The sequence below is a fragment of the Notamacropus eugenii genome, chromosome 4, assembly GCF_028372415.1.
Source record: "Notamacropus eugenii isolate mMacEug1 chromosome 4, mMacEug1.pri_v2, whole genome shotgun sequence".
NCBI classification, from domain to species: domain Eukaryota; kingdom Metazoa; phylum Chordata; class Mammalia; order Diprotodontia; family Macropodidae; genus Notamacropus; species Notamacropus eugenii.
This window is the reverse complement of record NC_092875.1, coordinates 467,906,796-467,919,398: the sequence shown is the minus strand read 5'-3', so window position 1 is coordinate 467,919,398 and position 12,603 is coordinate 467,906,796. Positions and strand designations below refer to the sequence as shown.

The window sequence follows — 12,603 nt, the reverse complement described above, 5'->3', positions numbered from 1 at the left end:
CCTCCCCCAACCTCTCCTCTAAGAATGTGAATGCTATACCACTTGGAGCATACATGTTTAGTAATGATATTGCTTCATTGTCTATGGTGCCTTTTAGCAGGATGTAGTTTCCATCCTTATCCCTTTTAATTGGATCTATTTCTGCTTTTGCTTTGTCTGAGATTAAGATTGCTACTCCTGCCTTTCTTACATGAGCTGAAGCACAATATATTCTGCTCCATCCTTTGACCTTTATCCTATGTGTATCCCCCCGTTTCAAATGTGTTTCTTATAAACATCATATTGTTGGATCATGGCTTTTAATCTGTTCTGCTATCCGTCTCCGTTTTATGGGAGAGTTCATTCCATTCACATTCAGTTATGATTACAGTCTGTGTATTTCCATCCTCTTTCCCACCGTTTGTGCTTTTAGCTCTCCCATCTCCCTTCTCCTCCTCAATAGTATTCACTTTTCACCACCTCCTCCTGCAGCCTTCCTCTCCTTCTTTTAGCCCCCCTCCCTTGTACTCCCCTTTATTCTTATTGCTTCTTCCCTCCCTTTTAGCTTCCCTTCTCTTTCTTTCCCCCTTCCCCTCCTACTGCCTATAGAGCTAGTTAGGATTATCTACTTAAGTTTATTGTTCCCTCCTTTAAACAAATCAGATGAGAGTACCTCTCAAACAATGCTCATCTCCCTCCCCTCTTTCCCTCTAGTATAATTTTGTACTTCTTCCTGTGATGTAATTTGCCATTTTCTGCTTCCTCCTTTTCACACATCCTATTACAATCCCTTCTCATACTTAAATCATACTTTTGACATGACATCATTTACTTTATACCCATTCCCTCTATGTATATCCCTTTTATCATAATAGCTGCACAGTTCTCAAGATTAATAGGTGTCATCTTCCCTTATAGGGAGGTAAACAGTTTGCCCTAGTTGAGTAACAAGTTTTTGTTTTTGTTTTTGTTTTTTTCCCCCCTGTTTACCTTTTTATGATTCTCTTGAGACCTGCATTTGAAGATCGAATTGTCTATTGAGTTGTGGCGTTTTGGTCAGAAAGCTCTGGAAATCCCTTATTTTGTTGAATGACTTTCTCCTTGCCTGAAATGTTATGCTGAACTTTGCTGGGTAATTGATCCTTGGTTGAAGTCCCAACTCCTTTGCCTTTCAGAATATTGGGTTCCAATTCTTTCGATCTTTTAATGTAGAAGCTTCAAGGTCCTGTGTAATCCTGACTATCTCCTTGATATTTGAATTGTTTCTTTCTGGCTGCTTGTAGTATTTTCTCCTTCACTTGATAGCCCTGGAATTTGGCAACGATATTTCTTGGGGTTTTGAGTTTGGGATCCCTTTCAGGAGGGGAACGGTGGATTCTTTTAATGACTATTTTGCCCTCTGAATCTAGCACTTCTGGACAGTTTTCCTTGATGATTTCCTGGAAGATGTTGTCCAGACTCTTTTCTTCATCATGGGTTTTTGGCAGGCCAATAATTCTTAAATTTTCTCTCCTGGATCTATTTTCCAAGTCAGTTGTTTTTCCAATTAAATATTTTACATTTTCTTCTATCTTTTCATTCTTTAGATTTTGTTTGACTGATTCTTGCTGTCTCATTGAGTCATTAGTTTCTATTTGCCCAATTCTCATCTTTATCATATTGTTTTCTTCAGTTAACTTTTGCATCTCCTTTTCCATCTGACCAATTTTTCCCTTTAAGGAGCTATTTTCTCCAGTTAATTTTTGTACTTCCTTTTCCATTTGACCAATTTTCCCAATTAGGTTTTGGGTTTCCTTTTCTGTTTGATCAACTCTTCCTTTTAGGGAATTATTTCTCTGTTCAATTTTCCTTTTCAAAGTGATGTTCTCATCAGTGAATTCTTTTTTTATAATTTTAAAATCATTGGCAGGTTTTTCTTCTATTTCCTTCTTCAGCTATTCCAGGAGAGCTGCTTGTGCTTGCGAGAAGTTCATAGTCTCTTCTGAAGTTTCAGATGGAAGTACAGTCTCAGCTCTGACCTCTTTGGTGTTTGTGTTTTGGTCCTTATCCCCATAGAAAGATTCTATGGTTTTTTCACCCTTCATGTGCCTTTTCTTGTTCATGATGTTGACTGAGTGTTGTAGCTTCTGGTTCTTTAAGTCAGTAGCTACAGAACTTTGTGTTGAGCTGATGTGTGAAAAAGCTAAAAGCAGGTTTTTGTTTTGTGTTTCCCCAATCAACCCTGGGGTTAGCTTGTTAAGTGTGTGGGAGGAGTGGTCTGGTCACAGGAGATCTCCTCAGCTGAACTGAGGCAAAGGCAAGCTCAGGGGATGGTGATCCCAGCTTCCCTGTTGTCTTCCCGTTTCCCCTGGAGGGCTGAGGCACGCCTAGATGCTAATGCCTGTTCCCACCCCTCCTGGGGCTCCTCTCCTCGTGCTGAGGCTTGCCTGGATCCTAGAGGGAGTTTTCTCTGCCCTGGGTCCTCTGTCCTTCCGGTTTGCCTCTGCTGCAGTAGGAGGAATCCCCCTTAGCTATTTTCCTAGCCTCAGGTGTTATGAGACTATTTACCCCCTCTGCTGTTCCTGCCGATCCAGGATTTTTCTGGGGAAATATTTTATGGTTCTTTCACATTCATGGGGGGGAGGGGATGGGTGGAGGAGAGAGCATTTACTGATCACTCCACCATCCTGGCTCCCAGAAGTTCAAGTAGGTGACTTACTGAAGTTTAATCTTCAGGCTGAAGATCTCAGAGCTGCTGCACTGATATCTGGCACTCAGCGGTCTCACTGGCTCGGTTTGGGTTGTCTCCCGCTCTGCCAGTTCCACCTGCTGCTCTCAGGTTTCTTGGGTCCGTTCCACTCCGCTGAGCTGTGTGCTGGGGGCTCACCCCCGGGGAACAGATCCTTCCAGTGGACCTTCCAGTCCAACCTGGGCTCCGAATCCATCACAGTCTGTCTCCCACTGGATTCCGCACCTCCAAAATTTAGTCAAATTCTCCTTTCAGAGGTATCCGAAGGAGTTTGTCCAAGAGCTTAGGTGAGTCCTTGCTCTCACTCCACCATCTTGGCTCCGCCTCCAAAAAGATGGTTTTTTAAAAAAATGCATCTCATCCCCAGACTGAGATGCCATTGGATGGCTAGTTGGTTGGGTTAGTACATCAGCCTCTATACCTGAGACAGTTATTACAGATAGGCAGGGAGTTGGGCCCAGAATTGGATAGGGAGAAGAGATCAAACTGGTTTGTGTTTGAGAAGTGGTACAAGCCACTTCCCACATGATCATCGATGCCTATAATACCAGTGTTCTCCCAGCATGTCTGTGTTTATGAATCTTGTAACAAAGTCTGAGAAGGATCAAAGCTGTGGGATGCCTCAGAGGTCCATGGTGGTGATGTGTAATTAGGCCCTTTCTACTATTTAGTTCCACATTCTTTTGGCTTTCTTCTCTTTATCATGTCATGTTCTTCAAACCTCCAATTTCCTTCCAGAGGCAGGATTCCCTTCTGCTATTTCAGATACTTTTTCTTCCTTATTTTTAAACTCTCTTTTTTCCATTGCTTTTAGGAAATTGTCATCCTCCCTCAAAGTCTACTAATGACAGGCTGATCATGATGGGAAGCGATTTAGAATGGTCCAGTACAAAAGGGAGGAAGTTTAGGATGACCCTGGACCAAAGCTATTTGTAGTTGTAGCAGTGGCAGCCCTTAGTTAGAAAGCTACGGACAATTTATAGTCCTCTTTAACAGTACAAGAGAAACAGCTCCTGGGTATAGATGGACAATTCCAACCGGGGTCCCAGGAATGGTAGGAGTACAGGGTGGAATGGAGACGTTGCCGTAAGACAGGGAGTGTCACTCTCGGAGTTGGGAGGTTTTGTAATTGTCTTCAGTAAATATTTATTAAGCACCTACTTTGTGCTGTGGATACAAGGACAGAGAATGAGAGAATCCCTCCTGGCAAACACTTACACTGATGGGGGAGGAGCATGTAAGCGTCATTTGATTTCTGTGGGTGACACTGTTTGCCTCTTTATTTATTTATTCTTTCTACTTTATTCATTTGCCTCTTGGCCAGTATTTCTAAAGAAATCTCCGAAGAAAGTTGAGCTCGACTATTGGGACACAGCCGTTTGTCATGTCTGTAGACAATGCGTGCCATCTTGAATGGATTTGTTACATGGCATGTGTTGATCAGTAATGCAAGGTCTGCTTGTTCAAAAAGTGTGTGCTGCCATGCTGCCATCCATGGTGCCACCTTTATCTAAACTAAATTTCCTACTTTAGAACTCCTTCTTTGAATTGCATGTTAAGGTGGTAGTAATAGTGTTTTAAGGCCACTGTGATGTAAATGGGGAGGGCAGGCAGCATACCTGTTCACAGTAGCACTTATACCAACATGAATTAATTTGTAATGGTCCTTAGTTGATAAGAAAGCAGAAATCCATGTGTTCATGGGAAGGCATGCAAAGTATTTGTTTGAATGTAGGAGCATGGGGGGAGGGGTTGGAAAAGATTTGAGAGTATCCAGGACAGCTAATGTAGGGACCTCTGTATGGACAACCAAGGAGGCAGATGAAGACCTTGGTTACTAAAGAAGGAAGATGAACATAATTAAGAGAAACTTTTTCTTGAATCAGGTCTCTAAATGTGACTGGTGCCTATCAGTATGTTAAAATAGGTAGTACTTAGAATGGATGGATGGATAATGTGTTTATTTGTAGTTTAGTGAAATATAATGAGTATTTAAAAAGTTGTTAATGTCTTTTTAAAAATTATCATAATCAGGGGCAGAGCCAAGATGGCAGAGTATAAAAGCATGAATTTGCTAGAGCACTCCTCCCACTCATTCCTCCCGCTGTGCAGGGGGCAGGGCTCAGTACAGCATGGTCCCTGCCAGCACAGACAACACCTGAGCAGGCCTTGGGGAGACTGGTGGTGGTTTCCAGACTTCATGACCCCAAAACACTGAGGATAAATTGGAAGTTCAGTGGGAAAATCCTGTGGGACCAGTGCAGGAGAGTGGAGCGGTCTGTCTACAGCCACAGGAGCAGCAGGGGTAGCTGCAGCCACTGTTTCTGGAGCTCTAGGCCCACAGATTGTGGGGGGAGGGGGGATCAAACAGCTGACAGTACACCCCCCACCCCCACGGGAAGCAGAGATCTAGCTGGACAAAGAGCTCAGAAGTCAAGTAAATGGCTGGGGAAATGAGAAAAAACCAGAAAAAGAATCAGACTATAGAATCTTACTTTGGTGAAAGCTCCTATTCAAAGCCTCCAAGAAAAATATGAATTGGTCTTAGACCATAGAAGTAGAGCAAAAATTGGAAAGAAAAATGAAAGTGATGGCAAAAAAATCATGATAAACAAGTCAACAGCTTGCTAAAGGAGACCCAAAAAAATGCTGATGAAAATAACACTTTAAAAAACAGACTAACCCAAATGACAAAAGAGAGCTGAAAAACCAATGAGGAGAAGGCCCTAAAAAGCAGAATTGGCCGGATTGAAAAGGAGGTCCAAAAGCTCACTGAAGAGAACAATTCCTTAAAGATTAGAATGGGGTAGATAGAAGCTAATGACTTCATGAAAAATCAAAAAATTATAAAACAAAACCAAAGAAATGAAAAAATTGCAGACAGTATGAAACACAACTGACCTGGAAAATAGATCCAGGAGAGATAATTTAAAAATTATGGGACTACCTGAAAGCCATGATCAAAAAAAGAGCCTAGACATCATCTTACATAAAATTATGAAGGAAAACTGCCTGGATATTCTAAAACCAGAGGGTAAAATAAATATTGACAGAATCTACTGATCACCTCCTGAAAGATCTCAAAAGGAAAATTCCTAGGAATATTATAGCCAAATTCTGGAGTTCCCAGGTCAAGGAAAAAATATTGTAAGCAGCCAGAAAGAAACAATTCAAGTATTGTGGAAATACAGTCAGGATAACAGAGGATTTAGCAGCTTCTATGTTAAGGGATTGCAGGACTTGGAATATGATATTCCAAAAGTCAGAGGAGCTAGGATTAAAACCAAGAATCACCTATTCAGCGAAACTGAGTATAATACTAAAGGGGAAAAAAATAGTCATTCAATGAAATAGAGGACTTTCAAGCATTCTTGATGAAAAGACCAGAGCTGAATAGAAAATTTGACTTTCAAATACAAGAATCAAGAGAAGCATGATAAGGTAAACAGGAAAGAGAAATCATAAGAGACTTACTTAAGTCGAACTGTTTACATTCCTACATGAAAAGATAATATTTGTAACTCTAGAGACTTTTCTCAGTATTTGGGTAGTTGGAGGGATTATATACATATAGACAGGACACAGGGTGAGTTGAACAGAAAGGGATGATATCTAAAAAAATAAAATTAAGGGGTGAGAGGAATATATTGGGGGAAGAAAGGGAGAAATGGAATGGGGCAAATTATCTTTTGAGGCAAGAGAAGGCTTTTTCATTGGAAGGGAAAAGGGGGGAGGTTAGAGGAAAAAGTGAAGCTAACTCCAATCTCATTTAGCTTAAGGAGGGAATAACATGCACACTCAATTTGGTATGAAAATCTATCTTACACTACAGGAAAGTAGGGGAGAAGGGGACAAGTGGGAAGGAGGGCACATGGGAGGAGGGAGCAATTAGAAGTAAACATTCTTGGGGAAGGACAAGGTCAAAAGAGAGAATAGAAGAAATTGGGGCAGGAGACGATGGAGGGAAATATAATTAATCTTACACAACATGACTGTTATGGAAGTCTTTTGCATCATTACACAGATATGGCCTATATTAAATTGCTTGCCTTCTCAATGGGGATGTGTGGGGAGGAAGGAAGGGAGAGAAGTTGGAACTCAAAGTTTTAAAAAACACATGTTAAAAAATGTTTTTACATGCAACTGGACAATAATAAATACAGGTAATACGGTATAGAAATCTATCTTGCCCTGCAAGAAATTAGAGGAGATGGAGATAAGGGAACCAAGGGCAGATTGGGGAAAGGGGTTATTAGAATGCACAGTGTCTTGGGGGTGGGAGGGAGGGGAGAGATGGGGAGAAAATTTCGAACTCAAAACCTTGTGGAAATGAATGTTGAAAACTATAAATAAACAAATAAATAGAAAGCTCTTCCCAGCATCATCCCTTGGGAATTTAATCCTTCTTTATAACAAAGAGTTAACAGCTGACATGGTGACCGCACCTGACAGTATGTGTAACCATTCATTGTGGGCCCTTATTTATTAGAACTTATATGTGAATTGGAGCCAAGAGCAAGGTGAGTTCACACTCTTCATCTGACTGTTAGAATTGCTGTTTAACTCTTCCCTTTAGGTGAGCACTCTTGGGGAGAGAGTGGTGCTGTATGTTTTGAATCGAATTATTTATAGAAAACGGGAAATGGAAAGAAATGAGGTCCCCTTCCTGTGCCATAGCAGTACGGATTATGCTAAAATTTTGTGGAAGAAAGGTGAAGCTATTGGATTTTATTCTGTTAAACCTACAGGTGAGTGTTTTAAAGTATATTGTTTATGTCTGCCCAAGTAGGTTGTCCTTTTAATACAAATGTGTTATTAAATTATTCGCTTGAATTCTAAGTGAAGTTATTTTATTTAGTATTTGCTAAGGGCATTTTAAAAAAATAATCCATAGAACTAAGAAGGAATCTTTTTTATCAACAAGTTTTTTTTTAAAGTATCATCTCCTTTTAAGCTCATTTAGTTTGTTCTCTTTGTGAATTTCAATTAGGAACAATGATATCCACAGCATTTAGTAGAATTCCACACCCTATTAACTGGAAACTTTTTCCTATGCTGCATTCCAGTTTTTAAAAATTGTAAGCCAAACCATGTATACCAGATATTTGTTTCATTTTGGAGCAAATGAAAATGGAGGTGAGTGAGGGAATATAGAAAAGATTATTTGTGGAATACGATATTGAAGGCTGGGGTAGTAAATATTTTCTTTACTTGTTTTTGTTGTAACAGTTTTACACGATAGAAGATATTCTTTAAATAATTGAACATGTCTTTCAAAATGTCTCAGTTTTGGTGGTGAGTTTAGACAAATGCTTTGTGTGGCATTGCTGTGGAGCAATTGAGAATTGAAAGATTGGTTGTGTTATTAGGAGCCAACTTTTAATAAAGGAAATAAACCAAACTTAAAAAAGAACGAGTTCAAGGTTCCACCCTGGGTTCAAGTCTGTCCTCTTTCTGTTCATTCTCTTAGAATAAAAAAGTATTCCTTTCTAGTTAATCATGGGAATTATTTTCTTCTTACAATTTCTTTTGTCATTGGCCCCAAGGATTAGTAGAACTGCAGTTTCCATTTTTCCCTTGCCCCCATCAGTTTCTGGGTCTTCCCACCTCAGAAACCTTCTTCCATGAGCTTGTCATTGCCACTCCTCCTGCCTTTTTCTGTTCCTACCCCCTCTCGTGATAGCACCTTGTTCCCTACCTATTACAAGTCTTGTTCTGTGAGCTTTGGATATTGTCTCCCAATTCACTTTTGATAGAACTGGCTCTGTGGTTGAACTACTTTGTAGCCACCCTCCTCTCATGTATCTAGACGTTTCCTTAATTCTGGCAGGATATGCCCTTTAGTAAAAAAAAAAAAAAAGTCCAATATAATAATTGATATTTAGCAAAGGTGCCAAATAGCATTTGAGCAACAATTGATTGCTTTGCTGATTTTACTGATTTTTGGGGGGTTAAATTAAAAACCCTTTTGTCTTCATTGTATTCAATAGATTTTTACTCTCTCTGTATGTATGAATATGTGTGTGTATGTATATGTACACATATATTTGTCTTAAACTGGTTTAAAAATAGTGATATATTGGTTTGCATTCTCATAATTGCAGGAAGCCTGTGTACCTCCTATCTTACTCAAAGTTATCAGCTTCCAGTGCTTGATACAATGTTTGTAAGAAAGAAATATCGTGGAAAAGACTTGGGGCTACTGATGCTGGAAGACTTTGTTGATTCCTTTACAGAAGACAAACTTGGTTTACGCTTTCCACTATCTTCTTTTATGCATACAGGTAAATGGATGTTTTTACTCTGTGGAAGTGTTTATACGCTGAAAGGATCTCTTAAATCTCAGTTTTAACATTTAGAATTTAAAATTTCTCCTAAAAAATTTATGATATATACTAGGTTCTTGGGAAAGTCAGAGTTTAATTTATTTCCCTAGCATATTACTATCATATTTTAAAACAGCCTTTTAGGGTTCACTGGCATTCTACAAAGGTAATTTATAAAGCAAGGTCTATAAAAATAAGACTTTTTCTTATTGACTTCCACTATAATGTCAGAAAATCACTCTCGCTGAAAACACTTTTATCCTAAGGCAGCCCATCTGCTTGCTATTAGAAAGGATTTGTGTTAACTGCTGGCAGTGGAGGGATCAGATATGGAATGCCCATTCCAAATGCTATTCACCTTTGAAATGGCATCTGGAGCTCAGGTGAGTGACAGGTGCTCTAAACTACTTCCTACAGTGATTAAATCTACCCTACCCCAGCTTTGATTGTTTGAGAGGGAATTCTGTGCTACCCTTACCGCCCCCACCCCTCACGTCTAACCATCCTAACCTTGCTGCCTTTCTAGGAGTATAATAAGTCATAAATTAAGGAACTGTAATAGATAATGAATCACAGGTTTAGTAAAGTTGGTTTATAAGCTGCTGTCTTTTTATTTCTTTCTTTATTTTTTCCTAATTGCATTAAAAACAATTTTAACATTCATTGTTTTTAAAGTTTGAGTTCCAAATTCACTCTTTCCCCTTCTTCTTCCCTGAGATGGTAAGCAGTTTGATATAGGTTATACAACTGTAGTCATGCAAAACACATCTCCATATTAGTGATCATGCTGTGAAAGAAAATACAGATTTAAAAAAAACATGAAAAAATAAAAAAAGATGAAAGATGACATGCTTCAGTCTGCATTCAGACTCCATCAGCTCTTTGTCATTTTTCATCATGAGTCCTTTGTAACTGTCTTGGATCACTGTATTGCTGAGAAGAGCTAAGCATTCACAGTTGATCAACATGTAATAGTCCGGTTACTTTGTACAATGTTCTCCTGGTTCTGATCACTTCACTCAGTCTTTCTGGGTTTTTTCCAAAACCATCCTATCTTAGACCACAGTAGTATTCCATCAGAATCACATACGACAACTTGTTCATCCTTTCTTCAATTGAGGTACATGCCCTCAATTTCCAATTCTTGGCCATGACAAAAAGAGCTGCTATAAATATTTTTTGTGCATGTAGGTCCTTTTCGCTTTTTTGGAGGGGTTGAATCAGTTCACAACTCCACCAACAGTGCACTAGTGTCCCAATTATTCTACCCCCTCCCAACATTTGTGCTTTTTCTTTTCTGTCATCTGATAGGTGTGAGGTGGTAACTTAGAGTTTTTTAATCCTGCATTTCTCTAATCAGTAGTGTTTCAGGGCACTTTTTATATGACTGTAGACAGCTTTGTTCTCTTCATCTGACAACTACCTATTCATAGCCTTTGACCATTTATCGTTAGAGAATGATTTATATTCTTATAAATTTGACTTCATTCTGTATATATTTGAGAAACAGGGCCTTTATTAGATACTTGCTGTAAAGATTTTCCCCTGGGTTTACTGCTTTCCTTCTAATCTTGGCTAAAACTTTTCTGATTTCATATTATCAAAATTATCCATTTTACATCTCATAATAATTTATGTCTCTTGTTTGGTCATAAATTCTTCTCTTATTCATAGATCTGGCAGGTTAAAATAAACTACTCCATGTTCCCCTAATTTGCCTGTGGCATCATCCTGTGTGCCTAAATCATGTGCTCATTTTGACCTTCTCTTGCCATATAGTGCCATAGAGATATAAAAGTAGAACAAAGAGTAGAACAGGGGAGGTGGGGAAATTCTACAACTGACTGTAGGTTAGAGAACAACATGACTGGTTATATAGCTGGGGCGTGGAGAACAGTGTGATTGGTTAGAAGCTGGGAGGGAGGAGCTTGTGATAACTCATTCCTTCCCTCCTGTGACTAAGAAGTGTTCATTATTTGAGTTCACTTTCCAGCTTAAAGATAGTGGACCAGACTTCTTTAGAGAGCAAATAGGACATCCTTGAAGTATAATTTGATGGTATAAAGATATTAGCCAGACTCCCGGGTGTCCACCCAAATTCTCCCAAGGTAGCAGATTTCCTTGAGGCAAGATTAGGACTGTTAGTAAGAGCCCTGGGTTGTTAAACTTCACTCATTATAGACCAGCTGAATTTCTGAACTAAGTTCAGAGACCAAGAACTATGATTTGTGGCGGTTCCAGGACAAAATCAATTAACTGTAAATAGAATCAATAAAAAATGATACATAACCAGTTTAATCTTCCCTGTACATTTTAATATAACCACTTGCCAGTTCCAGTTCCATTGCTCTTTCTTCTATGGCCTACTTTCACTTGGTTCAAGATTTTTTCTTATTATACTCTTCACAAGCTATGGTTTAAATGTCTAGATTTTTTTAAAAAAGAAAAAAAAGTCATTATATGTGTGTTTTGTAGCTTGTAGACAATATTTTGAGAAGTACCCAGGGGATCACGATCTTCTTTGGGAGGTTGAAGGAACTGGACAGTGGCATCAGAGAATCCCCATCACCAGCGCACTGCAGAGAGAAGCATTCAGACATGCAGGTAGGAATGTTGACAAGTTGATTACAGTCCCACTCTAGTTTAGAAAGCCAACGTCCATCAGTAATACAGTGTGTACAACAGTAGATACTACAAAGGTATTCTGAAGTTTCACTGTTCCGGTATGTAAACCTTTAGGCTCCTAAGCACCTGAGTGATTCCAGTGGCCCTGTTCATCTTTTCAGCTAACTACTCAATAGGCTAATTAGGAATTGCTGGAGAGAGAGGATGCTGAAGATATAACATGCATGCTTATTATCATCTGAGATCTAAGGGCACAGTCTCCAGGGAAGTTACACATTTATGAATTCTCCTGGAATTCACAAAGTGCAAAATACCTCCTTAAGAATCCTTACGGGCATCTTTTCTTTTAGTTAGTTGGAAGAGAAGATCTCCTAAAGATTGGGTGGTTGTTACAACTAAATGTTATTGTAACATTGTAACAGTTGTGATGGCGATGTTATAACTACATATGTTAAGTGGACTTGCTTTTTCTGTTTTTCAATTCTTCTAAGCACAGGGGTGTCTCAGAGTGAAGTGAGAAAACTGACATTTGAAGACTGTGACACTGCACCTACTTCCAAAGATGAAATAGGATGTGGAGAAAACCAGCCTCATGAAATGCAGGTAACTGTAGGTGGATACTTTTGTTTCTAAAAGTAAGATCTTATTTGTGTGTGTGACAAAAGTACTCAGTCCAGCTTGTGGTTGTGAATGTTGTAATACATTCAGCAAATACTTCTTGTATCTTCTAATGAAAATGGTCATTTGGAGGAAAGCATAACGAATGCAACAGGTTTTCAGGTATCACTGCTAAGTTACATGTTATTCTAAGAGATAATAGTGGAATTGAGAAATAGAAGCATTCTTTGTTTTAAGAAAAGTGAATATGGATAAACCTGAGTTGACATGCTATACAAAATTAGACAGATTAATTTGCATTTGGAACAGGTGCTCATGGGTAATAAA

The 12,603-nt window shown here is 39.1% G+C and overlaps 1 protein-coding gene across 3 annotated transcripts in view; it reads left to right on the top strand.

The window, feature by feature from the left end:
* FAM169A (family with sequence similarity 169 member A) overlaps positions 1 to 12,603 on the top strand; it is a 73,094-nt gene that overhangs the window by 46,725 nt on the left and 13,766 nt on the right. For all 3 annotated transcript variants that reach the window (XM_072606356.1, XM_072606355.1, XM_072606357.1), the window contains exons 5-8: positions 7,284 to 7,455; positions 8,812 to 8,991; positions 11,509 to 11,637; positions 12,155 to 12,261. In XM_072606356.1, the coding sequence (XP_072462457.1) occupies positions 7,284 to 7,455; positions 8,812 to 8,991; positions 11,509 to 11,637; positions 12,155 to 12,261 (588 nt within the window). The remainder of the gene's footprint in view (positions 1 to 7,283; positions 7,456 to 8,811; positions 8,992 to 11,508; positions 11,638 to 12,154; positions 12,262 to 12,603) is intronic.